Source organism: Manis javanica, chromosome 4 (assembly GCF_040802235.1).
Source record: "Manis javanica isolate MJ-LG chromosome 4, MJ_LKY, whole genome shotgun sequence".
Classification (NCBI taxonomy): Eukaryota; Metazoa; Chordata; class Mammalia; order Pholidota; family Manidae; genus Manis; species Manis javanica.
The window spans coordinates 132,376,056-132,403,378 of record NC_133159.1 but is presented as its reverse complement, the minus strand read 5'-3'; the positions used below and the strand labels follow the sequence as shown (position 1 = coordinate 132,403,378).

At 53.1% G+C, this 27,323-nt stretch overlaps 1 protein-coding gene across 3 annotated transcripts; it reads right to left on the bottom strand.

Annotated features, from left to right (window-relative positions):
• Window positions 1–648: 648 nt before the first annotated feature.
• Window positions 649–26,521, bottom strand: P2RX1 (purinergic receptor P2X 1). Of its 3 annotated transcripts, none has more exons than XM_073234997.1 (13): window positions 26,358–26,521; window positions 25,687–26,063; window positions 7,265–7,412; window positions 6,921–6,992; window positions 6,389–6,458; window positions 6,037–6,133; window positions 5,659–5,739; window positions 5,262–5,403; window positions 3,452–3,579; window positions 2,906–2,987; window positions 2,437–2,502; window positions 1,980–2,081; window positions 649–1,869 (listed from the first exon to the last, which is right to left on the bottom strand). In XM_073234997.1, the coding sequence occupies exons 2-13, from the start codon at window positions 25,890–25,892 to the stop codon at window positions 1,804–1,806; spliced, it is 1,260 nt and encodes a 419-aa protein (XP_073091098.1). In that variant the 5' UTR covers window positions 25,893–26,063; window positions 26,358–26,521; the 3' UTR covers window positions 649–1,803. The 3 variants fall into 3 exon arrangements, with proteins under 3 accessions (XP_073091098.1, XP_017527119.3, XP_036878737.2); XM_017671630.3 differs by having other exon boundaries at window positions 2,906–2,996; window positions 26,358–26,513; XM_037022842.2 differs by lacking the exon at window positions 2,437–2,502 and having other exon boundaries at window positions 2,906–2,996; window positions 26,358–26,519.
• Between the last annotated feature and the right edge of the window lie 802 nt (window positions 26,522–27,323).

Below are 27,323 nucleotides of genomic sequence, written 5' to 3'. Positions count from 1 at the left end.
GGGCCTGAGGGAGAGGGTCAGGGCTAGCCTATGCTGTCCAGTGTCGTGGCTGCTAGCCACATGTGGTGATATAAGTTAATTAAAAGTGAATAAAATAAAAAACAGTTCCTTGGTTGCACTAGCCACATTTTAAGAACTCAGTGGCCACATGTGTTTAGTGAATACTATAATGTGTGGCATAGATAGAGCACATTTCCATCCTGGCTTGTGGACAGCACTGGTCAGTCCAGACTGGAGGTCATACCCGCAACAGGGCCCCTGGAGAATCCTTCCACACTGTCTCCACTCAAGACCTCCCTCCCCACTTTGGGATTTGCTCAGCAATCCCTCCTAGGATAGCCAGCCCCTTCCTCACCCTTGTTTTTGTGAGGCCACTGCTGAGGGTCTCTGTTTGTCCCAGTGCCAGGCTTCTCAGAGCTGTGGGAAGGGTGTGTGGAGAGTTGAGAAGAACTCCAGTGTTAAGAGCTGTGCCAGGACAGCAGCCCATGGACAGAGGTGAGCTGACCCACAGCACCGACTGCTGGGCTCAGGACATAAGCATCAGCTCATCTCTATGTACGGGGAAAAACAGAAAGACCTCAAAGACTCTTAGCTCAGCCCTGAGTCTCACAGATGGGCACACTGAGTTTCAGAGAGGGCTGGGAAGAAAATGCAGAAGACAGAGGTTTGTCCTCATTCCTTTTATTGTACTCCACCCCTCCCAGACCTTGTGTTCAGACAGAGCTGAGCAGGCCTTGGGAGCTGGGGCTGGGCCACAGGCACGGAGCCTAGGATCAGGCTGAGGCTCCCACTCAACCAGAGGTAGCTGAATATTCTTGGCTAGAAGGGACTGCCCTTGCCTGACACACTTATGGAGAAGCAAATCCCCATGGAAGTGAGGTGGCATGGACCGTGTTTCTGTGTTTAGGGGCGGAGGTGTGTTCAAATGGTTGTGCCTGCAGGATGCAAGCTGTTCACATACAGTGTGGATGGGAGGAGGGTGTGCATGCAGGCAAGTGTGCACATGGTGGGTGGGGGGTGTGCATGAGACTCCTGTGGCCTGTGACCTCACCACACACCTGCTCAATGTCCACACCTGCCAGGTCATGCAGGGCCAGGCTAAGTCTGGTACCACGTCAGAAACAGGTCTTAAACTTAGGTCCTTAAAATGGCCTGTGGAGTTTGCTATCCCTGCAGATCATGTGGCCAGCCCTGGAGATTCTGGGTCCGGAGGTCTGGGGTGGGCCCAGGTGCCTGCACTGTTGATGAGCTCCCCAGGGAAGTCTGGGGCAAGTAAGAAAACAGCGCTCAAGTAGAGCTGCCCAACAGAACTTTCTATAACACTGAAAATGTTTCGTGGGGTCCGATATGGCAGCCACTAGCCACGTGTGTCTACTTAGCAGTTGTAATGTGGCTAGTTTGAGGAACTGAAGTTTGTATTGTTTAAATTAATTGAAATGTAAGCAGTCACCTGTAGCTAGTGGCTGCCAGATTAGAGAGCACAGGTGGAAGGACACTGAGGCGATGGGATGGAAGTGGGCTCAGAAGCACACAGCTCCGGTACAGTAGTGTGAGGAGCCCCGCCCAGCCCCCGTGGAGCAGACATGGCTGAGCCCAGGTGAGGCTCCCTTGGAAGGTGCAGAGCCAGAGCCCAGAATTGTGCAGGTCTCTCCCAGTGTCCACTCTGAGCTGCTGGCAGCCTGGTGTCTGCTTGGCTGGGAGGGCAGAAGAGCTCCTGGGAAGACCCCTCTCCCTCGGCTGGGACCCCATCAGGGCCCCCGCCTTAAGCCTCACAGTGCATGGTCAGGGGCCTGGGGTTGGGGGTCAGGAGGTCTTCATATTTTCCTGCAGGCCCAGGGTGGAGCTGGTAGCCGCGGGGTCACGCTCACCCTGTGGAAGCATTGGGGGGAATAAAAGTCAGCCTCAGGGAAGCAGCTGGCCCCCCAACACAGACACATGGGCCTGAGGCCTCGGAAGGGCCGGCTCAGGCAGTCTCTTACCGCCCCCGGCCCCATGTCCTCTGCATATTTGAACTTCTTTTGCTTGTAGTAGTGCCTCTTGGGCAGGATGTGGAGCAGCAGCAGGTCACAGAGAACCGTGGCCTGGGGGCAGGGTGGGGGGAGGTGGGGAGAGTGTGGGAAATCTGGGGGCAGGGACAGAGCCCTCCACATCCCTTAGGCCCTGCTGAAGGTGAATCCTGCCCTATCTAGGCCTCAGGTCCTGGAGGTGGAATGAGGCCCTGCAGGCGCCACAGGTGACCAAGACCGCCCCATCCCACCTCTGTCCTGCCCCAGTTCTGGGCCTCAGTTTCCTCAGATATACTGTGGATCTAGGGTGGTGGGGCAGGCTCAGTCAGGATGGACAATTACAGTCAAGGTTTGGGGTTTTTGCTGCTACTGAGAGGTAGAAGATGAAGGACTGACTGCAGCACGGTGTCCCCATGATCCCAGTACTCACCACCCCGAAGATCCCAATCCCAGAGCCAATGGTAGTCATTGTGGGGATGATGTCAAACTTGCCAGCCTGGTGGCAGTGCCCAGGGGAGAGAAGGGTTTAGAGTCAGAAGGGGCCTGGTGGAACAGGCCCTCCTCAGAAGCCCTAAGGCCAGGCCCACCCCCTACTCTGATAACTGGCCCCACCGCCTACTGCCCACAGCTCTGGCTCTACATGAGGACCCAGAGGCTGCTCGGGAGCCCTGGGCTTTGACCTTCGCTCTGCCTTCCTAGACACCAGGACAGAGCAGGGGAGGTAATGTCACAGGCTGGGAAGTCCTGCCCTCAGTGGCACCCAGCGCTGCCTGCTCTCAGAAATAGACCTACTGAGTGAAGCCCAGCCAACTTGCTGTCGTTTGTAAACACAGACACCCAACTGGCACTCACAGGAGCTGAGAATGTGTGCCTGGCTGTCCCTTATACTGAGCACTCACCTTCCCGTTCACAAGGATGTCAAAGCGAATCCCAAACACCTTGAAGAGGTGCCGGTAGTTGGTCCCATTCTCCACAAAGTACCTGGCAAACCTTGGGAAAGTGGTGAGGTTGCAGGAGAAGGTGATGGAAAACTATCTTGGGCACAGAGTTCTCAGAGCATCAGGGATGCAGGGGCCCCTTAGAGGTCCATGAGGACAGCTGCAGACCCCCCCAATATTATACAGAGGGGGGGGGTCACAGCTGGATCCCAGACTGAATTCAACCTTCAGGAAAGCTATATTCAACCCTTGCCCTAACTCTTGATGTCAGCAATTTCCCAGTGGAAATTCCCAGTCCTGGCCAGGTGGTCTTCAAGGGGCAGGGGCTCAGCCCTCCAAGGTCTTGTTCCCTGCTGGCGCCCTGCTTGGCCAGCCCCAGCAGAATGGGAGCTGTCCGGGCTCCTCTGCTCCCCTCCCAGGACAGTTACGCAGCCCCAGTGGATTCTGGGAGTAGAAAAGCCCTCAGGACCCCAAGGAAGGGTGCACTGGTAGGGGCTCAGCAGGCACCTGAAGTTGAAGCCTGGAGACAGATTTTTCTCCTCATACAGCCCATGGAACTCGTAGATGGGTTTGCAGTGTCGCACGTGCCAGTCCAGGTCACAGTTCCAGTCGATGGTGATGCCCACCACCCCGCCCTGACACAAACACAGCTGTTTAAGGTCTGGGGTTTCAGGATGAAGGAACTCCTGCCTTACAGGAGTGCCAGCAGTCTCTTGAAGAGGGAACACATTTTTTGTTTGAGAAGAGACACTGAGAAGCTGCCTCAGGATCAAGGTCCTGTTTCCCTCTCTGGCCCCACCTCCCCCAATCACTCCAGCTTTCTAGAACAAAAGTTCTTCTGACCTTGGGGCCTTTGCACATGCAGTTGCCCCAGTTACCCACAAGGCTGGCTATCTCTCAACCTTTGGTCATTTCTCCTGAGAGGCCTCCCCTTCCTCCCACCAATCTAAAATACATCCCTATTATTCCCTCTGTGTTTTCTTCTTCGACATTTGTCACTTTGTAATCACATATTTGTCTTGTGTGATTATCAACCCATCTCCTTCAAGATTGTAAGCTCCACAAAGATGGGGCTGTCTGCCTCATTCACCCTGGCTCCTGAGCTCCCAGCATGAGTCACAGCCTGGGAGGCAAGTAAAGAGTTGCTGGATTAAAGAATGAGTCTGTTAAGACATGGGCTGGGTAGAGAAAACTTGAAAAAGTACAGCTCCTCTGAACAAGGAAAGGATCAGGGACAGATGATGGTAGGCTGAGCAGCAGGAGAGATGGGAGATGGTCAGAGCAGGTGAGGATCTGGGCCACTAGGCAGGAGGCTGGTACCCTATGGTGATGGAGAAGTTTCCAGTGGGGGTGGCAGAAAGATTTAGGAACAGGAAGGTCTGACACTCAGCCTTCTGGTCCTGCATGTTGCTACAGTATAAACGCCCTCCAGGGGTCTGCAAACTGAGGCACAAGGGCCAGATTTGTTTATGTATTGTCCGTGGTTGCTTTGCCCGACAGGCAGCCGACTTGAGTAGCTGGAGCAGAAGCCATATGGCCAGCAAAGCTGGAAATACGTACTTTCTTGCCCTTTAAAGAAAAAGTTTGCCGACCCCTCTTCTACATAAACGTGTTGTGAATGAGGTTTTGTGTGTGTGCATGTGTGTGTGTGTGTGTGTGTATGTGTGTGGGATATCACAGAAAAGGGATAGGCAGCCTCAGGAACAGGGTAATAATGATCACGTGGGAGCACACAGGGAGCTGCCACATGCCAGGCGGTACTAAAGTGCTGTCCTGTGCATGAACTCACTTGATCCCCAAGAAAACCCCGGAAGACTGCTACTCTTATTGCCCCCACTTCACAGTGTACGAAAGCTCAGACACACTGAAGATCAGACACTTGTCTGAGGTCATGCTGCTTGTTAGGCCCAGAGCCAGGATTTGAACCAGGTCAGAGAGGTCTGTGCTCCTCATGATACCATTTCTCTTAGAGCTCCAGGTGACTGAGTATCCAGAATTCCCAGGAATCCTGGCCAGGGAACAGGATTTCTCAGAGCCACGGGCAATGAGATTCAGGCTGCTTTTATCTAATATTTAAAAAACAGTGGGATCTCAACAGATGTCCATCCATTCTGGGTACCTCCTCTGTGCCAGGTGCATACTGGCCCTGCTGAGGACACCGGCCTGACCCTCAGGGGACCCCAGTATTAGGAGATAATCCATATATAAACTTGGTCCACACCAGGGAGGCTTGAGAGGGTGGCTAACTGGGCCTGAAAAGCCTTTATTGGCCTGATGATCCTGGGGCCCGGATGTCCCCACTCTCCTAGTACCATACCTTCTCGGCTAGGGTGCTAAAGTTCTGTCCTGACTCCTGTATCACATAGCCAAGCTTGAAGACAGGGCACAGTGGGTGCAAGATCTTGTGATAGAGGCAGGTCTTCATGTAGGCAGCATTCACCTGCTCCACCAGGTTGTGCCTGTGGAGACAGAGGGCATTTGTGACAGCAGTGTACCAGCTAGGAGGATGCCTACCATGCCCCAAAGCTCTGGGGATCCCTCAGGGGCTCCAGAAATGCCCCTGCCACAGATCTTTGAGACTGAAGGCAGCCCATCCCAGGGGCTCAGCCCAGGGTTCTGCCCCCAGAGTGAAATCAGCAGGAGTGGAGACAGTTCAGACCAGCTGGAGCAGCCTCAGGAAGCCGCCTGCATTTCTATTTGCTTTTCCCGCGAACCTGTTGACCTTGAAGCGTGGAAAGCTGATGCTGTTCTTGATGAAGAGAGTGAAGTTCTCGGCCTCTCGGAGAAGAGCAGGGCTGGAGGAGACCACACTTATTCACTGCCCCCTCCCCAGGAGAACCCTGTGTGCCCACCAGAGCTTGGCACTGTATGTGGGGTGGGAGAACCTGTGGGGTCAGTGGAGGGGTGGGTATGCTGTAATGGTGACTCTCAGGCCCCTTGACCAGGGACCAGGGGCATCTTTGGCCACACAGATGGGGTCCAGGTGGGGTTGGAAGAAGGGGCAACTGATCCTTTCCAGAGCATGTATCCAGATGCCCCTCTGTCTGGGTTGGGGACCCTCTTCCCAGCTCTCTGGAAGGACAGAGTGTTACCGCGGGATATTGTCATCCACTTCCACAGGGCACCAGCCAAAGATCTCACATGTCTGCACAGTGTTATTAAAGGCTACACACTTGCCCGTGCGGATGCCTGGAGCAAGGGAGGAATCCATGAGTGTCCACCCCAAATGGGTGTGCAGAGGAGGCCCCCCAGTCCCACCCTTAGGATCTCCAAGTGACAGGACACCCAAAAGCAGAGGCCTAAGGACAGAAATGTGGCTGGGTCTGGGACGAGGCAGGCCAAGGTCAGGGTGGCAGGAGGGGAGAGAGCAGGAAGGACTTCCTGGTAGAAGAAGCCTGGGGTTGACAGCGGCTGTGGAGGGTGTCAACAGGAGGCCAACCTTACCTTGGGCCTTCCTTTCTGCCTTCCCTGGCCTGCAGCCACTGTCATCCATGCACGTGCCCCCTTCTGGGTGCTGGGGGAGGGGAGATCTGCTCGCCCCAGGTCCCTCAGGTGGGGTCCTGAAAAGAGTCCCTCCCATTCCCAAGACCCCAGGGAGGGCAGGTGGCAGAGTCCCAGACTGCTTTGGGGTGACCCTTGCTCACAGCCTCCTCCCCACAGGCCCCTCCCAGGGAGCCCTCGGGCTCATGCCCAGCTGCCCCACTGTGGCTGTCAGCAGGCAGTGGGTGGGAGGTTGGGACCTGGGGTTGGGCGGGCCCTGAGGCTCAGCGTCCAGTCTGGCACACAGCTGCGAGGGGAGCCTCAGCACTGCCAATGGTGGCTGCTTGCTGGTGTGAATCTATGCCTGGAATTCCACCCTTGTGGCCCTGGTAGGAAGCCTGTCTGGCTTCGCCTCTAGTGTCCAAGAGGACCTCCTCTTCATGTTATTTTTCCCTGTGGGCCCAAGAAGAGAAGGGGGAACAGCAGCAGTCCTCACCTCTGCACAGTAGCCTTGCGTCTGCTGGGGGGTCACGATGAAATTGGTCATGACCACGAAAGAGCTGTCCCCCTGGAAGTGAGAGGCAGGGGGAGGGAGGGCAGGGCTCTGAGCTGCGGGAACAGCCTGGAGAACCCAAGCGCTGCTCCAGGAGGCCTCTAGAATCCACGTGGCACCCAGCAGCCTCCATGCCCCATGAGAGCAGAGTGGGTGATACTAGGAGGCTGCTCCTGCCCCTCAGAGAGACGAAGGAGCTGGCCTGGTCCTGTAGGGCCGTGAGACAGAGCCCAACCAGCTCTGAGCCAGGCCCTGTGGGTGGAAGGTGCAGCCCTGAGTCAGCTCACCTGGGCTGGGAAGACATAGTCAGCCACGTCCCAGACCTGGGGGCCCAGGCCTGGGAGCTGCGTCACGGCCAGACCCTTGAGTTTCACAGACACGCTGCTGATGAGGCCGCTCGAGGTCTGGTAGCCCTTTTCATAGACAAACACCCACCTACAGAGGGATTGGAGGGGCAGAGGGGCCAGAGCTTGGCGGTGCTGCTCAGAATGGCATGTGGCTAAGTGGGCCACCGCCCTCTCTGGCACCAGCCGGACATGTCAGGTCCTTCCCCTCCCCTTCCCCAGATATATCTCTGAGCCACTCGCTGTTCCTGAAGCTACATCTCGGACTGGAGGCAGGAGAGCCTCACCTGCCTCCCCACTTGGCCTATGCCTGAACTTCCACCATTCTTTTCACTCCGAAAATACTAATTCCCAGGAAGGAGACCCACTGAAGGACTCCTTCAGATCCTTTCCCAAGAGCAGGATTTGGGGTCTGCAGGCTGAGCCTCTTGGACCACAGTCCTCATTCCCAGGGTGCTCCTTCCTTCCTGAAGCCCTCCTACCAAGAAACAGCAGAGCATGATGGCTGAAAGCCTGGCCTTTGGTGTGCAAGAGCCAGGAGTTGATTCCCAGCTACACTACTCACAGGCTGTGTGATTTGAGGTAAGCTATTCACTTCTCTGCCTCAGTTTCCTCATCTGTAAAATGGGGATAACAATAACAGTTCTTGTGAGTTAATGCATGTAAAAGCACTCAGAAGGGGACTGGCACAGAGTAGGAGCCATATAGACATTAGCTATGATTATCTCTGCCATGTTGGGAGTCCCTGGCAAAGGGTGTGGGAAAGGAAATGGGGCAAGTGACCCTCTGAAGGCCTTGTGGCATCTGGCCTCAGTTGAGCTTTCTGGGGAAATTCTGGCCTTTCCTTCCCAGCTTCAAGGATCTCTGCTCCTTTGGGTTCTCCACTTTTAATCGGGGAGGTCCAGCAAAGCTGACCTCCCTCCGAGCCCCAGGATTGGGGTGGGGGGCACATGACCAAGACTTGTCAATCAATGTTCTTTGAGCACCTGAATCCAGTCATGCCTGAAGACTGTTGAAAAAAATCTACTTCTGAACTTTTCAGTTATATAAGGCTAATAAATTCCCTTCTTTTAATTAAGGCAGTTTGGGTTTGGTTTCTGTTGCTTAAAACTGAGAGTCCTGTGTGAGCACACCTATGGCTGTGTCTGACTGTGGGCGGTTATATTTTACCCCTTCACCCCCAACCCTAACCCCCAGCCCATCTGTCCTTTGAACTTTGCGCTCAAAGCCCCTCTCCTGTGCTCTAGAGCTCAGGCCTGGCAACAGAATCCTCTGCGCCTCTTAGTCCCAGAGTCACTGCTAGTTCTCTGGGGCTGTCTCCTTGCTCCAGGCCCTAGGAATGCAGCCCACCTAAGTCCTCCTGCCACCCCCAGTCCACTCCTCTCTTTCTTCAAGACCCTCCCTCAGTCTGGCACTGGAGCCAAACCACCCCCACAAGCCTAAGCTAAGCATGGTCACTGCTGTCTCCTGCAGGTCCCAGATGCCAGCACATGAGGCCTGACAAAGGCCCCAAGTTCCCCGTGTTCTGAGCCTACCGTCCTGCCTGCAGCCTCCTCTGGGGGACGGGGAGTGGGGGGCTCACCCACGCCTCTGTGCTCTCCTTAGCATCCTTCCCTAAGGAGGCTTCTGGCTTCATGCTCAAGCTAGAAGGAGCTGTTGGGGGGTGGTGAGTGCTACTCCACATTTTGAGCCCCTGTGGGAGAGGTCCCTGACCTCCCTTTTGGCAGCCCCCAGCTGTGACACCCCACCCTCATTTCTCTCTTTGCTCAATACCAACTCCTTACAACACAGATGGAAGAACTGAAGCCCGGAGAGTTAGAGGCAGACCCCAGGCTCCAGGTCTCAGACCCAGGACTCTGCCCCCTCCCCTGAGCAGCCCAGCATCAGCCATCAGCATGTCCACCTGGAGCCAGCGGAGCAGAGGGGAGGCAGGGCCACACCCAGGCTGCAGGCTGGGGCTGATTCAGGCATCTGTCACCTGGGGTCAAAGGAAAACGTCAGTGACCTCAGTTCTGGTAATAATAGAATGAGCATTTGGCCATGCTCACCCCTCCAAAAGCACATGCATCTCGACCTGGCCAGGCTGCCACCACCAAGGTGGCCCGCTGCTGAAGGAACAGCATCTCCAGTAGCCCTTCTTCCCTATTCTTTCCAACAGCCCCTCATGGAGGAGGCTGCGTGGTGCAGTGGCCAAGAGTGTGGCCTCTGGGTCCCAGAGGCTGAGGTTCAGGTGTCAGCACTGCCACTCACCAGCTGTGTAGCTTCAAGCTAAAGACTAAACCTCTCTGAGCCTTGGATTTATCAGTAAAATGGAGGCCATGGCACCCGTTTCAAAGACACTGTTCATTCAACAAATATAAGCAAGGCCTGACCCTTCACTGAGCTGTGGGCTAGGGCCCAGAAGAAAGAGTCTAGCTGATTGGGGGACATTTTCATGAGTTCTCTTTAAGGAAATTAGCACACAGTAAGCACATAATAATCCTCCTGTTTTCACTGTCTCAAGCCCTCCCTCACTAGTTCCTCTTTAAATGCCCATCTGCTTCATAGCCCTGGCTTCCATTCTCAGAGCAGGCAGATCCCATGTGAGGTGTCACACACGGTGTCCCCTGATTTCTCTTTTTTTTAAATCAAATGTACATCACAGTGGTTCAACGGTCCTCCTCTCACTCCCCCCCCTGCACCCCCACCCACTCCCCTCCTCTGTGGTAACCACTAGTCACTTCTCAGTGTCTATGAGTCTAATACTGTTTTGTTCCTTATGTTTTGCTTTGTTTTTATATTCCACAAATAAGTGAAATCATATAATATTTTTCTCCATCTAACTTATTTCACTGAGCATAATACCTTCTAGATCCATCCATGTTGTCGCAAATGGCAGGATTTCTTTTCTTTTTATGGCTGAATAAAATTCCATTGTGTATATGTACCACCTCTTCTTTATCCATTCATCTATTGATGGACAGTTAGGTTGCTTCCATATCTTGACTACTGTAAATAGTGCGGCGATAAACATAGGGGTGCATATATCTTTTTGAATCAGAGATTTTGTTTTAATTGGGTAAATTCCTAGGAGTGGAATTATTGGGTCAAATGGTATTTCTATTTTTAGCTTTTTGAGGAACCTCCGTATTGCTTTCCACAATGGTTGCACCAATTTGCAGTCCCACCATCAGTGTGGCAGGGTTCCTATTTCTCTGCACCCCTGCCAACACTTGTTCTCTCTTGTCTTTGGATAGTGGCCATTCTAACTGGTATGAGATGATATCTCATTGTGGTTTTAATTTGCATTTCCCTAATCATTAGCGATGTGGAGCATCTTTTCATGTGCCTGTTGGCCATTTGTATTTCTTCTTTGGAGAAGTGTCTGTCAGGTCCTCCTCCCTTTTCTTAATTGGGTTATTTGTTTTCTGGGTGTTGAGGCATATGAGTTCTTTGTATATTTTGGAGGTTAATCCCTTTTTGGATAAGTCATTTACAAATATGTTCTTCCATGCTGTAGGATGCCTTTTTGTTCTGCTGATGGTGTCCTTTGCTGTACAGAAGTTTTTAGTTTGATGTAGTTCCCATTTGTTCATTTATTTTGTTTTCCTTGCCCAAGGAAATGTGTCCAAGAAAAAATTGCTCATGCTTATATTCAAGAGATTTTTGCCTATGCTTTCTTCTAAGAGTTTTATGCTTTCATGACTTACATTCAGGTCTGTGATCCATTTCAAGTTTACTTTTGTGTATGGAGTTAGACAATATATATGTGTGGGTTTATATCTGGGCTTTCTATTTTGTTCCATTGATCTATGGGTCTGTTCTTGTGCCAGTACCAATCTGTTTTGATTACTGTAGCTCTGTGGTAAAACTTGAAGTCAGGGAGTATATTCCACCAGCTTTGTTCTTCTTTCTCAGGATTGCTTTGGCTATTCGGAGTCTTTTGTGGTTCCATATGAATTTTAGAACTATTTGTTCTAGTTCATTGAAGAATGCTGTTGTTATTTTGATAGGGTTTGCACTGAACCTGTAAATTGCTTTGGGCAGGATGGCCATTTTGACAATATTAATTCTTCCTATCCATGAGCATGGGATAGATTTCCATTTTTTGGTGTCCTCTTTAATCTCTCTCATGAGTGTCTTGTAGTTTTCAGAGCATAAGTCTTTCACCTCCTTGGTAAGGTTTATTCCTAGGTATTTTATTGTTTTTGATTCATTGTAAATAGTTATTTTCCTGTGTCCCCCGATTTCTATCTCTACTTCTGCACTTTCTCCGAGGCTCAGACACACACACACATTCATTTAGTTATTCAACAAATACTTATTTATTGAGCCTCTATCACCTGCCAAGCCCTTTTGTAAGCAGTAAAAATACAGAAGTGAACAAGACACACCAAAATTCTGTACTCAATATAAGCTTACATTTCCCACAGCTTAGTGACACACATTCCTTCCCCCTACCCTGGCTCTCCTCCCCAGACATCTCACAGGTATCTCAAACTCAACTTGACCCTTTGGACAACAGTTCCCCCCAAAAGTTAAACATGGAATTATCATGTGACTCGGCAATCCCACTCCTAGGTATACACCCAAGAGAACTGAAAATGCATGTCCATACAAACACTTGGACATCAGTATTCATAGCAACAAAGACAAAAAATGCAAACAACCCAAATGTGATCAGCTGCTAAACAGATAAGTCAGAGGTGGTATATCCATACAATGGAATGTTACTCAGCCATAACAAGGAATGGCAAGCTGATTCATGTTACAACCAACATGGATGAACCTAACAAACAGTATGCTAAGTAAAAGGAGCCAGATGCAAAAGACCACATGTTGTATATATTATAGGAAATGTGCACAGTAGGCAAGTAGGGTGCGAGGAGGGGGAATGGGAGAGATTGCTAAGGGGTACAGCATTTCTTTTCAGAGCAGAGAAAATGTTCTGCCATTAGTGGTGATGGTTGCACAACTTTGTAATTATACTAAAACCACCAAATTACATATTTTAAAAGGGTGACTGTGATGGCATGTGAATTATACCTTAAAACAAAAAATTCAACAGGACCAACTTGAGTGCCTCACCTCCCCAGAACTTGTCCTTCTGAAGCTCTCATCATGGAGGATGGTACTGTTCCCCCTGTCCCCGAAGCTCAAAGTATGGACATCACCATCACACCCTATTTTGCCATCGGCCCCACATTCTTTGGGTCCCTCTGTCCTTCCTGTCCTCCCTGCTTCCCTCTAAGGACCCAGAGGGTCCACAGCAGGGAGGCTGAGACTTAAGAGGTGCTAGGGCAGATGCTGGGGGAGCTCTGGAATGGAGACTAGAGGATGGGTCTCATGGCAGGTGGGGCACATGGTATAACTGTGGGGTCACAGGTGGGATTTGACCAGACTGGGCACATGCTATGGGGCAGAGGAGCCTTGGGGAGGCGCAAGACCAGACTCCAGGCCCAGGCAGGACTGAGCTCAGAGCTGGGGCCACACTGGTGGCTCAGAGGTTAACAAGCAGCATGTAGACAAGTCAAGATGCAATTTGTGTTTTTGAGTGAGTCACCAACTCCTAAAAACCAATAGGCTCATTTTGCCCACAAATTCCAATTTCCCACTGCTCTTGAGAAGTTGGGAATTCTGGCCATGCTGGGCACATGTCCTCCCACAGCACTGATGGACAGAGGCTCAGCTATGGCCACCCCTGTGTGGGGCCTACCAGGATGGCGACCTCTGTCATCCATGCTCCCTGCTTCTGCCTTGGCCCAGCTCGCCCTCTGCCTCTCCACAGCTGTCCTGCCTCGGGCCCTCTCCCTCACCCAGCACCTGTCTGCCCCCCTGCTAGACACCCTTCCATGGCTCCCCACCGCCTGCAGGAGAAAGGCCACATTCCTCAGCCTGGTGTTCAGAGGCCTGAGTCAGCAGCCCTGCTCACCCCTCCACCTCTTCTCCCTGGGCTCCTTTCATGCCCTCCAGCCTGGCCCTGGGGACTCTTCTGCTGCTCCTTGCCTGCCCCAGAACCTTTGATCACACTCTGCTTTCCAGCAAGGGTGCCTGGCCCGGGTGGGCAGAAACCAGGCTCCACCAATCTGACATTCTGTTTCCTTGGCCACAGCGATTGGTTCTGGATGGGCACATGACCCGACCCCAGCCAGTAAGAGCTGGACCTGAGACTTTCTCTGAAACTCTAGAGGAGACACTCCTGTGCCGCGGGAGGTGGGTAAGCTGGGGGGATGTCAGCCTGGAGCTGCTGGTGGCCGTTCTGCCGCTCTGAGCACAGAGAGCCTGCCTGAGAATGAAGCCTTCGCGGAAGAGTGAGCCGAGAAGATCCTGGCTGGCTTCCTCGGGGAGCCCAAATGGAACAGACCCAGCACCGCATCTCCCAGAGAACTGGCTCTTCCCGTTCCCGTGCCCGCAGCATGGAGGACCCAGCCAGGCCTGGAGCCCACATGGATTTTTTAGTTACATAAACCAGTCAATAGCCCCACTCCTCACTAGTAACCAAAGGACCTCTGCCTGATTCTTCCGCTCTCCCCTCTCCCTCTGACCACCTGTACCCCACTGTGTCCCACGGAGCCCGACGCAGCACTGGGCACAGAGCTTTAGGAATGTCCTCCGATGTGTTTCTCTCAGCAGTGACTTATATCTATCCTTATCCCTCACTGGTGTGCTCCAGGACCGGGAATCTCAGAGGCAGGTGACTCGCGAGCTCTGTGTGAGGGTGCGTCTGGGCACCTGAGGGAAAGCCCAGAATAGGCCTTGAAGGGCCCCCACCAGTAAGATGGCAAACTTCCGGCTTCTCTTCGGGGTGGGGGGGGGGGAATCCTCGGTTCCCGCCGGTGCCACGTGAAGCCCAATCACCTCTCGCTCCCCTCCCAATCCCAGCACCTAGCCAACAGCCACCAGCCCCATAGAAGTGACACCTCAATCAATTCATGCCCCTTCCTATATAACCCAGCACCTTTCCCTAATAAAGCGGAATTCTCCGGTGAATTGCTGCTGTGTCGCTCCTTTCCTTTCATTGGTGCCAAAACCCGGGAGACGGGACACCCCAACTGGGCCCCGTCTTCCCCCCGAACACCAGCAGCAGCTTGCCCTCGTCCTCTTTTTCCTGCGCTGGCTCATCACACTCACCACTCCTCTCTGGCCTTTAGGTAAGTTTTCCCCCCGGAGTGGGCCACTCTTCCCCGAGCTATCGCAGTGCCATTGACCGTGATTGTCCGGCAAGGCCCTGACGCTTGGGGATGAGGAGGGAACGCTCCCCGCCTCAGGCCTTCACGGTTGCAGCGGACCCTCAGGCCTCTCCTCCAACAGCCATAAATCCCTGCCTCAAGACTTTACGGCTGCGGCGGACCCTCAGGCCCCTCCTCCGACAGTCATAAACGCATTCACCATCCCTTCCATCAGTGCTGAAACTTTTTAAGCAAAATTTCCCCGGGGTGGGCCACTCTTCTCCAAGCTATCGCAGTGCCATTGACCGTGATCGTCCGGCAAGGCCCTGACGCTCGGGGACGAGGAGGGAACTCTCCCTGCCTCAGGTCTTCACAGCTGCGGCAGACTCTCAGGCACCCCCCTCCAACAGCCATAAATGAGGTGACTCCTTTGCGGATGAGAACGCTCCCTTTCCCCCCCAACCCCCTTCTGCTCCGTCCGCCGAAATCTGTTCTGTCTGCTGAAAACTCCTAGCACTAGGTACCTCGTGACTCTGGCAAACTGCCTTCTTAGGGAAGTCTGGGTGACGACCCACACTTCCCAAGAAATTCCGACTCGTATACGAGTTTCCGCAGACCACCAAGGATCATCGGGGACGCCCTTTATCTCCTTGCGGTCTGCTTCCAGTCCGAGGATCTCCGTTCGTCTTCCCCTGTCTGTCTCCTTCTCTGTCCTTTAGCCATGGGAGCCTCCTCATCCCTCCCTGAAAGTTCACCTCTTGAATGCCTGCTTAAGCATCTGGCTACCCTCTCCCTGACGCCTGATATAAAACCAAAACTTCTCCATAAATATTGCTCCCAAGATTGGCTGACATACCCCCTAGACAATAACAACCAATGGCCTGCAGGGGGAACTCTTGATCCTAACATCACTCGCGATCTTTTTAACTACTGCCAGCGCCTGAAAAAATGGAAGGAGATTCCCTATATCGAAGCTTTCCGCCTCCTCCTCCCCCTGCCCCCTCCCAAGTTCTCCTAGCCTGCAAGCCCCTGCCCCCGCAGAAGCCTCCCGTTCACTCCCTTCCCCTTCTTCTCCTACAACAGCCCTTCTCCCTTCCTCCCCCACCATCTCCTGGACCCCATCTCACCTCCTCCGACTTCGTCCCCCACAGATTAAGCCTGAGCCTTTCAGCCCCCCCCTTTAACTAGGTCCTAAGGGCCTCCTCCGTCTTTGCCCTCATCACCTGTTTCTCCCTGTTAGGGACCACCTGTGTCTTCTCACATGTTTGTAGGGAGAATGGGAAAGCACCTTCCCACATGTCTGAAAGCAGCATGGGAAAGCACAAGCTAGAGAACAACCAGTGCAGTCCTTAGAAGTTATCTGTCCACAAAAACATATCTTGCCAAGACTCCTCACTCTGAAAATAGGGAGACCTTGAAGATGTGTAGAAACACCGCCCCTGCTTCTAAATATGCCCTTCCCCCACTTGCCGATGTGGCAGGAATGGAGAACAAAGAACATTCTGTTTACGCATTCCATAAACAATTAACCAGAGCCCTGCTGTAGCTCAGTTAGTAGGGCATGGGACTCTTAACCTCAGAGTCATGAGTTCAAGCCCAACTAGAGCAGCAGAGGCAAGCAGCTGGGCTGCTAGCTGGTGACACGTGGGTCCGATTCTATCTTTATTTTCTTTGCCTCCCTTCTGCACTTCAGGACCTGCTCGACTAAGCACGGCTAGACCACGTCACTCCCCCACAGACTGAGCCAGAACCCTTCAGTCCCCCTCAGACTCGGTCCCAAGGGCCTCCCAAAATTATCGCCCCCTCCGGGAGGTAGCAAGATCCGAAGGCATTGTGCGCGTTCACGTCCCTTTCTCCTTAGGAGATTTAGCCCAACTAGAGAAATGCCTAGGTTCCTTTTCCACTGATCCCACGACATACATCAGGGAGTTTCAATGGACCCTCCAGTCTTACAGCCTCACACATCATGACATTTTCATGCTCCTGGCCAATACTCTCCTCCCTGAAGAGCGTAGACGAGTTTGGGACTTCGCCCAAACGCACGCTACCGAAACCCACAGGACTGACCCCACCTATCCCCCTGGCCCCACTGCTGTCCCAGAACAAGACCCACACTGAGATTATAACACCGCCATGGGTCTCTGCTCTCGAGATATTTTTGCCTCCTGCTTAATAGCAGGTCTGAAAAAGGCAGCTCATAAAGTAGTCAATTTTCAAAAACTCAAGACATAATTCAAAAGAGAGACGAAACCCCCTCTGAGTTCTTAGACAGACTCACTCAAGCCCTATTACAGTATACCAGCCTGGACCTAGAAACACCTAAAGGAAGACATGTCCTTATGACATACTTCCTAGCTCAAAGCTACCCGGACATTAAAGCTAAACTCAAAAAGTTAGAACAGAGCCCCACTACCCCACAGACTGAGATCCTAACAGTGGCCTTTAAAGTCTTCCATAACCGGGAGGAGGAGAAAAAACGCTGTAAACAAAAGGCTGATCAGGCCAATTTCCAGATGTTGGCCCAGCTGATAAAACCACAACCTGGGCGCCCCCTACAAACAAGCCCCCCCCCCAGGAGCTTGTTTCAAGTGCGGAAAAGAGGGACATTGGTCAAGGGCATGCCCCTCCCCCAGATCTCCTACCACCCCATGCCCCAGATGCCACAAAAAGGGCCACTGGGGGTCTGATTGCCCAACCACCCGAAGGGGAGGCTGGACGAGCAACCCCCATCCTAAGCCCGCCGTAGTGGGGCTGGCAGAAGAAGATTGACGGGGCCTGGGGGCTTCTTGCCCGACCATTTCCATCACCAAACAGGAGCCCAGGGTTACTTTAACAGTAGACGGTCGCCCCATCTCCTTCCTCCTAGATACAGGAGCCACCTTCTCAGTCTTGCGAGAATACTGGGGCCCTACCACGCCAGCCATTACTCCTATAGTCGGGGTAGGAGGTAAACAGATTTTCCCATTAAAACCCCCTCCTTTTATGCACAATCCTAGACAATCCCATACCTTTCTCCCACTCCTTCCTGGTTATGCCCCAGTGTCCCATCCCTTTACTAGGATGGGACATCCTTTCTCTCCTCCACGTTTCTATAACTATATCCACTCCCACAGCCCCCAGTACTCCCTTTCTGATGGCCCTCATAGCCGACAACCCCCCTCTACCCAATGAAAGCTCCAGTTCTGCCCTCATACACCCTGTAAATCCCAAAGTTTGGGACATTACAAGCCCCTCCGTGGCCCTATGTCCCCCTGCCTCTATCAAATTATGTGACCCCTCTCAGTATATCTGTCAGGCCCAATACCCCCTAACCACTTCAGCCCTCATAGGCCTCCAACCCATCATTCAAGATCTCTTAAACAAAAATTACCTCAGACCCACTCACTCCCCATTTAATACCCCCATATTAGCTGTTAAAAAAACCAACGGATCTTTCCGCCTTGTCCAAGACCTTCGCCTCATCAACATAGCCGTTGTCCCTATCCATCCCTTAGTTCCAAATCCATACAGCCTTTTATCACAGATCCCTCCCTCGGCATCCCACTTCTCAGTCCCAGATCTCAAGGACCCATTTTTCTATCCCTCTAGACCCCTGCTCCCAAGATTTTTTCATCTTCACCTGGACGGACCCATACACAAGACATTCTGAACAACTCACTTGGACAGTTTTGCCACAAAGCTTCCGAGATAGTCCCCATATTTTTAGACAGGTCCTAGGTCAGGACCTCAAACAGTTTCATCATGATCACTCCAAGTCCACCTTATTACAATACATGGACAATCTTCTACTCTGCAGTCCCTCGTGGGAACAGTCTCAACTTGACACTGCCTCCCTACTTAACCTTCTAGCTTCCAGAGGTTACCGAGTATCCCCCATCAAAGCTCAAATCTCTTCCCCTCCTGTCACTTACCTCAGATTCCTTCTATCTCAACAAAGAAAGTCCATTACCTTAGACAGAAAATGGCTCCTCTCTGACCTGCCCGTTCCCAAAACCAAGACAGAAATCCTTTCCTTTCTAGGCCTGGCTAGATATTTTAGAGCGTAGATCCCTAACTTCTCCCCGTTGGCAAGACCCCTATACGACCTCAGCAAGAGCCCCCCTAAAAAACCATTATCCTCCTCACCCCGACACTCCTTCATTAAGCTCCGTCAAGCCCTTGTAGAAGCCCCAGCTCTCCATCTTCCTGATTTGTCGAAGCCCTTCTCATTATACATTCATGAGAGGTCCAGTCAAGCTCTAGGAGTCCTAGGCCAATATTATGGCCCATCCTTTGCCCCAGTAGCTTATCTCTCCAAGCAATTAGACCCCACAGTTCGGAGATGGGCCCCCTGCCTACGAGCATTAGCCGCTAGACAGCTCTTGCAGAAGGCAGCTCATACAGAGATTGACATTCAGGGCGCCCCTTACCATTCTGTCCCCACATCACCTAAAAGATCTCTTAACCTACAAAAGTTTACAGACTCTCCCTCCCTCCAGACTCCTGACCTTACTGTCCTCTTTCCTCCAAAATCCCATTCACCCCCTTTGCCATCCATACCCGAATCATGACTTTTTCCTCCTTTACTGCGCTCTCGCTTTTTTTCCCCTCATTCCTATTGTCTTCCCCACCACCCCAGCCTCCTTTGTATGGCGATTCAAAGTCAGACAGACTTACACACAGCATCAAACAAAAGTTACTGCCCTCATTGCCACACCAGACTGCCCTCTGAAAAGCTGCTCTGAGCCTTTATACCTCCACTTTCCTCCCTCCACCGAAGTGTTCACTAGCAGCTACCCTTATTCTCCCTACCTCTGCTTCCTCTATGACCAAAAACAAGCCTATTGCAGGCGATGGCCAGACACCTACAGGAGATGTCCCTACTAGTCTTGTGCCTTTCACTACATGGGTAACTTCCAGTACCCACAGTATTACTCCTCCAACTGTTTCATGAAATATCCCAATGGCTCATTCTCCTTATCAATCCCAGATCCCTGGGACTCTCGATGGGCCGCCAGAGTCACAGCCTCAGTTTACTACTGGGGGTCCTCGACCCCCCACAGCACCCTTCATATCTCTCGAAAGTATGTTCCCTCTCATTCCCAGATCTCTCAAGTTGCATCAGATATCAGACATTCCGAAAAAGTCATTATCCAAACTCTTGACGGCGCCTCTTCATCTTCTTATCCCCACCCCTCTTCCCATTTCTCCTACTCTTCGTTACAGCTCATTCAGGACACCACCATCTTTCTCAACCACACCCTTAACACAGCCAATTGTTTCTTGTGCGCATCACTACAGCGCCCACTGCTGGCCGCCGTGCCCCTTAATATTTCCAACTACTCCTTCCATGCAGAAAGACAACCCCTCTGCCCCCTGGCAGACATACCCCTATGGGAACCAGAATATGCAGATAATCTCACCATCCACCACTGTGTAGGCCCAACTCCACCCCCCTCCAGCGCACTTCACTGCCTCTCTATCTACACCCCTACCTCCGGCTCTAAGACTTTTACGCAACCGGGACACTTCTTTTGGTGTAATGGCAGTCTTTTCAACTCACTGCCTCTCAGCTCCGATACACCCTGCATTCTCGTCACCCTAATCCCACAGCTTACACTTTACAGTATGGCAGAATTTCTTGAGCTCCAACCTCCCTTGCCCTCGCGAACAAAACGAGCTGCTTTCCTTCCCATCATGGTCGGTATCTCTTTGATCACCTCAGCCATTGGGGTACGGTTTTCGGGAGAAGCCTTAGGTCACTCTCTATGGGCAGTTAGAGATCTCAACGCCAAACTTGAGGGAGCCCTGACATCCACTGCCAATTCCCTAGCCTCTCTCCAAAGACAGGTCACTTCGCTAGCTAAAGTCACCCTTCAAAACCGGCGGGCCCTAGATCTGCTTACAGCCGAGAAGGGTGGCACCTGCGTCTTCCTCCGGGAAGAGTGCTGCTATTACATCAACGAATCCAGCATTGTAGAAACTGACATTACCAAACTCACCGACCTTGCCTCCAGTCTCCACTCTGCTTCCAATTCCAACCCATTCTCATCAATACTAACAAACCCCCTCCTCACCTGGCTCTGGCCCATCACAAGCCCCATAATAATCATTCTTCTCGCCTGTCTCTTCTTACCCTGTATAATAAAGTTCATCAAATGCCAAGTCAGAAAAATCTCTAATCAAGCTTTCAACCAGCTTTTACTCAGGAACTACCAGCTTCTGGCCACAGAAGATCCCTCACCCTCACGTGACCTCCTCGCCACACACTGAGATGGACCCCTCTCTCCACTGGAAACTGTTCCTGGAAACAATGGCTGCAGACGCCTGGCTCCTGACACCCATATCCTCTTGGCACCATTGGAATCAACAGGTCCTCGACCTATGGTTACAGGGAACCTTCATTGATTTCCAAACCTGAAGAAGTCCACATCTACTCATCCTTACTGTGGGGAGCCCTATCAACCCTTTCCTCCCAATCCTCAAGCCCTCACTCCCTTCTCCGCCCCTGTTCAGCAGGAAGCAGCCAGAGAGAAAGCAACATCTACAACCCCATAGAGGAGAAAGGGGTGAATGAAGGGCCCCCACCAGTAAGATGGCAAACTTCCGGCTTCTCTTGGGGGGGGGTCCTCGGTTCCCGCCGGCGCCACCTGAAGCCCAATCACCTCTCGCTCCCCTCCCAATCCCAGCACCTAGCCAACAGCCACCAGCCCCGTAGAAGTGACACCTCAATCAATTCATGCCCCTTCCTATATAACCCAGCACCTTTCCCTAATAAAGCGGAATTCTCCGGTGAATTGCTATTGTATGTCGCTCGTTTTCTTTCAGGCCTGCCTGGACTAGTCCCCAAGCGTTTGCTCAAGGCTGCTTCCACCACTGTCCCCTCCTTCAGGAACTCTTCCTAGGCTCCCTTCCTGTGATACAATGAGTAGTAAGAAATATATATTTGGTCATGCATACAGTTAACCATTGTAATTTGAGTCAAAAAGAGTGAGATCTCAGCCCACCAGGCCTGCAGTCCTGAAGACACTGCAGTCTTGAAGGTGGAATGCGTGTTTTGTCATGTTAATGAACGATTTTTCGACCTCACAACCCAAGGGCAGGGGCTGGAGGCTGAATCAGCCAATAGCCAATAACTTAGTCAGTCATGACTATGCAATGAAGCCCTCACAAAACTCCTGAGAGCTTAACCCTCTGCTCGGTTGGATCCTGCTTACCAGTGTAAGAAATACACTCAATGGTCCAAATTCAGCAAGTGGACACGGAGACAAAGAGAACAGCGGAGCGAGGCTTTAATGACAGTCTTGCAGGATTGGGAGTCTGGTGGGCAGGCACACCTGGGGAGTTCGGCGCCAATAATTTATCTCCTAGTGCGCGAGTCCCTCCCCTGGTTCCTCATTGGCTGAGTACTACAGGGTTCACATTATTTCCCGGACGTCGCCTAAGCCAGATATATCTTTCCCTTACATTTGTCTTAATCTTATTGGTAGGTTTAAAAAACTCAAACAGGTATAGCCAGGACCTTATCAATTTCCACCCCCACTCTCAGCCTGAGCAGCTTCCACCACGTTGCTCCTTGTTAATATCTTACTGTTAAAATGTTTTAAACCTCCTACAAATTACATTTAGGTTTTATGCTGTTTTCTAATACCAGTCAGGGAACTTTTGTGCTTGAAGAACTTGAACGCCTCAACGTGCCACAGAACCTGGCCCCAAGCTCCACGAGGACAGAAAGCTCCTTTTTTTGGGACCTTGCCCCAAGTATCTTTTCATCTGGCTGTTAACTTGTATCCTTTATTAAACTGGTAAACTTTTGTTTTCCTGAGTTCTGTGAGCTCTAGAGAATTAATTGAATCCAAGGGGGAGGTTGTGGGGCCCTCCCATCTGTAGCCGGTAAATCAGAAGCACAGGGAACTGCCTGGGGCTTGTGACCAGTGCCTGGAGTTGGGGGGTGAAGGGCAGTCTTGCAGGACAGAGCCCTTAACCTAGGAATCTGGTGCCATCTCTGGGCAGAAAGTATCAGAATTGAGTTGAGTTCTCAGACACCCTGCTGGTGTTCAAGAATTGCTGGGTGTTAATGTATGGGAAGACCCTCTTTCACATTTACACACATTGGAATCGGGTCCGGGAACTCGAACAGTTATACTACTATTACTGCTGTGTATAATACTGTTATTGTTATATGTATCTGTAGGAACAAAAGACACCCTCACACCTCCCCAGGCATCATTCACAAACTGCCTTTGGAACCGACCTGTGTGCCACAGCCAGACCTCCCCCACAACACTCTGTGCCTCTGAGCCTCCCTATGCTGAAGAGGCAGGCTGCAGCCATTCGGGACAGAGACCCCCAGCCGGGGCACGTGTCCCAGCACACCCCTTGTATGGGCCTGCTAGGCCATAGACAACAGCCCACTGGATGCACACCTGCAGCTGCCGGGAGCTCATCACTTCCCAGCACACAGCTCTGACTTGTAAATTAACCATTGTAATTCGAGTCAAAAAGAGTGAGATCTTAGCTCAGCCCACCAGGCCTCAGGCTCACCCAGTCCCTTCACTTGCCCCGGAATCTCTGAAGAGTGTAACCGCTGGAGAACACAGCTTTAGTTTCCCTCCTCAGAGCCTGTTCGGGTTCTCATCACCTCAGCCTCTCCGTCTTGGTGACTCTGTCTCCAGCCCTAAGTCTGAGGGCCCCTTCATCTGAGCAGTTACTCTCCATGTCTGGCCCTCCATCCAGGTCTCTTTGTCTGCCCGTCCCCGCCCTGTCTCTACGGTCTGGGAGTCCAGTCTTTTTTCTATTCCCGGCTCTGTCTCTCTGCAACACCCACAGGGCCAGACATTCAGACAGGGGCCTTAGGTGGGGGGATGGAGAGAGGGGAGGGGGCTTAATTAAAGGAAGGCCATCCGTCCTCAGTAGAGAGAAAGTTGTTGAGTCTGCCTGCAACATCTTTAGAGGCTCCCCCACCGCTCCCTTCTCCATGGAACAGTTGGGAAACTGAGGTCTGAGCAAAGACCAAGCCCACGCTGGTTTCTGTGTGCAGCTGTGGACTCCTTGCTGAGCAGCCAGCCAGTGCAGTAGTAAGCAGTGGTCAGAAGAGGGCGCCAAAGATAAGCAGGAGTGGCCGTCAAAGCCAGAGCTGGCAGCCTGGGCTGGAGGGTGGGTTGGGGGGATGCTGTGGGGGACCCTGCCTTCTTCCCTCTGCTATGTGAGTGCCCCTCTCTGAGGATGTTTCCTTTCCAGGTATCAAGGCTGACTGAAGCCACACAGCAGGATTCAAATCCGGGTTTGCCTTTTGCTGGCTGCCGAGGTCCAGGCTAAATCACTCAGTGCCTCTGAGCCTCACTATGCTGAGGAGGCTGAGCTGTTTGGGAACTAACTAGGCAGGCTGTCTTGGGAAGGCAAACAGAAGCAGGGAGATAGTGAGGTCCCCATCACTGGAAGGATGTCTTCAGGACTGGGTGGTGGCCTGGGGCATAGGCTACAGATGGGGGTAAGGTGGGAGGACCATCCCTTTTCCCCTGACAGTCTGTGACAAACACACAAGAGGGCCCTGGAGCTGCTCCCAAAAGCAGAAACAGAGAGTCATTTGGCCCCAGCGAGGACAACATTCTCCCAGCCTCTCCAGATGGGCTGGGCCTGGGCAGGCGCCCTCTCTCTTCTCTGGAGAGTCAGGAGCGTGGCTCACGATGAACTTTTAGGCCTGTCCTGTCCCCAGTGGCACACCGCCAGTGTCCCATTAGAAGGGCTCTCAGCCTATGCGAGGTGGGAAAGGAGATGGCAGAGCTGAGGCCCCGGCGCCGGGAGGTTTTAGTTCTAACTGGAACTTGCTGCTGACTTGCTGGGTGAACTGGAAACCCCACTGTGCCTCTCTAGACCTCAGTTTTCCTCACAAACTCAAATGGGACTGCAAATGTCAAACTGGTTTATGAGCAGAAAGGAGGCAGAGGCCAAAAGGTATCAGGAGGCTGGGTCCTGGCCCTAGCTCCCCCTGACAGCTGCGAGGCCTTGGGGACCGAGTGAGGCAGAGGGAACCCTGCTTTGGATGCCGAAGTCCCCAGGGGGACCAGGGCTATGTGGTCACTGTTTGGCCTCCTGGTCAGCCTGCTCTGGGCCCCAGTGAGCAGTCCTGGTCTGGTCCCACAGCAAAAATGAGGATATGGAGCCCAGCAGGGCAGGGGCCTCAGAAACAAATAGAAAAGTCACACTGGGGCTGCAGGGGACCTCCAAACCCCAGCTGGGGACCTCTAGACCCCCAGCAGGGGCTGAACTCACTTCAGTGGCCCTGGAGGAACCCTCTGCAGAGTCACTGTGAGTGGGCACGAAGCCGCCCAGAAAGGGGCACACACATCAGACACCCAGCCACCTCAGCCACTAGCCATGCATATATGTGAGTACCCAGCCGCAGCAGCACACCTGGCAGCCATACCCATTGGACACACACCCAGACACACGAGGGCATGCGTACCCACACCAAGCTCTGGGTACAATACACACCCACACACACACCACATAAGCATACACATGTGCAAGCCCCCTGCCAGGCCTGTCTCACTTCCCAGGACAGCCAGACTGATTTCAGGAAGATGGCCTTTATGTGGCCTCCAGAACAGTCAGACTGCAGGGAGTCCCACTCCGCTTCTGCCCCTGCACTTCTGGGACAGCGAGAGAGGTCCCAGGATGCCCGGAAAGGAGCTGCTATCCCTGACACCAGAACTGGCCTCCAGCCTCTGCCTGACATGCCACCACGGAGGCCCCACTAAAGTTTCTTCGCTTCAGGGGTCCTGAATATCTCAGGATACCTCTAATTTGGCAAGGGCAGGTGGGAGCAGGGCCTGTCTTTCTCTGGCCTGTAAATTGGGGTGTAGCCTCCATCTCAGTAGTAGCCTGGCTTGGCAAGAGGTCAGAGGGCAAAGGACTCTGGCTGTGGCTAGCCAAGGCCCTGGCCTCCAGCCACTCACCACTTGAAGGGATGGTTAACAGTGAGTTAGTTCGTCTGACCCAACGACTTTGCTTCTTGTTCACCATACGACCTAGGGCAGGGCTTCTACCTCAGTGTCTCCATCCTGACAGTGAGTAGCAGACTTCCTCCTGAATACCACCGTGGTTTGTCAGGAAGGATGACCTCCAGTGGAGTGAAAGAGGGGCTCCGCGGGGTCGTGGGAGGCAGCCCAGAACCCGGAGGACAGGCTCACTTGGGGGATGGTGCAAGAGGGTGGTGGGGAGGGGGCCCAGACTCACCCAATGACGTAAACCAGAACCACGAGCTGGATCAGGCGGAAGACGACGCCCACCTTCTTGTTGCGCACGAGCACCATTCGGGGAGTGTCATACTCGAAGAAGAAAGCAGCCAGCTCATCCTGGAGCCTCCGTGCCATGGTGGACCAGGCTGCGGACTGAGAACTGAGCCTTTGCTCTGGAGGTGAGCCAGGTGTCAACACCCACATCTACAGAGGAGCTTCTCTGGCCTTCCCAGCCCCTTAGGAAGGGCAGGTAGCTGGGGCCAGAGGCCAGGAGTCAGAGGTCAGTTGAAGGTGCTTGGGTTGGGAGGGAGAATCCTTGGGCGGTCAGAGCAGCTCTTGGCCCCTGGCAAGCAGTGAACTGTGGGCCAGCCGCGCCTGTGGACAAATAAATTCCCAAAGATAGATGGGGGCGGGGCCGGGGGGGCCACCCAGGCCCGGCCCCACTGCCCCTCCTCGCTCTGCCTGGGCCCTGCCGGGCCTCCGGAAACAGGAGCTGTTGGCAGGAAACCACGGGCCACCCGTCATAAGGCAAAGATAAGGCTGTCAGCCCCCCGTGAACTAGAAATACAGAGCTGGGGGCTCGGGTCAGGGCCTGGGTGGAGTGGCCTCAGGCCAGGGCCTCCCCAACCAGGGACCCATCCCTGTATCCAAACATCCTCCCCACCTTACCTCTGCCCCCAGGTGGGCAGCTCAGACACTGGGGGCCTGCAGCCAGGAGGGCAGGAGAGGAAGGAGGGCTCTTTCCGGTCCAACTGCCTGACACTCCCTGGGTATGTGGCAGGAACCCCCCCAACGTCCTCATAGATCACCTTCCACCCACCCATCCCTCTGAGTCCCAGCCTGGCCTGTACCCAGTCAACCCCAGCATCACACTCCATCTCCATCCCCCTGCCTCTCCTGTCCCCCCATCTGCCCTGTCCCAGCCACACCTCCCTCTCCCCAGAAGGAGCAGAGAGGAAGCAGGTGCCAGACGAGGCACGAGTGGCACCTGTTACACATTCCCATCCGGCTCCCGGAGGCCCCGCCAGGAAGGCCTGACTTCAGGCCACATCCTCAGTCCACTGGCTCTGCCACTGCTACCTGTGGGGTATGGGGTTTGGGTGGGCTCCCTCACCAGTCTGGGCCTGCTTCCTCATCTTTGAAATGGGGACAATAATGGGACTTCCCTCAGAGGCAGAGGCCCCAAGGGGTGGGTCCAACAGTGATGAAGACAGACAGAACTTGAGGCCACCACTGATCTCGGGGTACAGCCCCCTGCAGCCCGTCATCAGTCCCAACCCAGGCCCTGAACACAGTGGTGTCTGGATGCTGAGGTGCAGCAGGGGTCCCATGCTAGTCCTCAGAAACCTAGAGCTAGAGGGTGCCCCTAACACCCTACTTTGTTGTGCAGGTGAAGGAATGAGCTCAGAGAAAAGAAATTAATTGCCCACGCTCACCTGGGTGGTACTGAAGGCTCCAGCTCCAGGCAGGAGGCCTCCCTGGCTGGCCGTCAGCCTGGGCTGGGTGTACATTCTGCGGCTGTCTCTGGATGTGGGAAGGCTGGGTGTCCTTGGATTCCCCCCATCCAAGCCACCCCACCCTAAAGGCCAGCAGGGGTCTTCTTGCTGACTTGTAGCTGGAAAATCTCTCTTGACA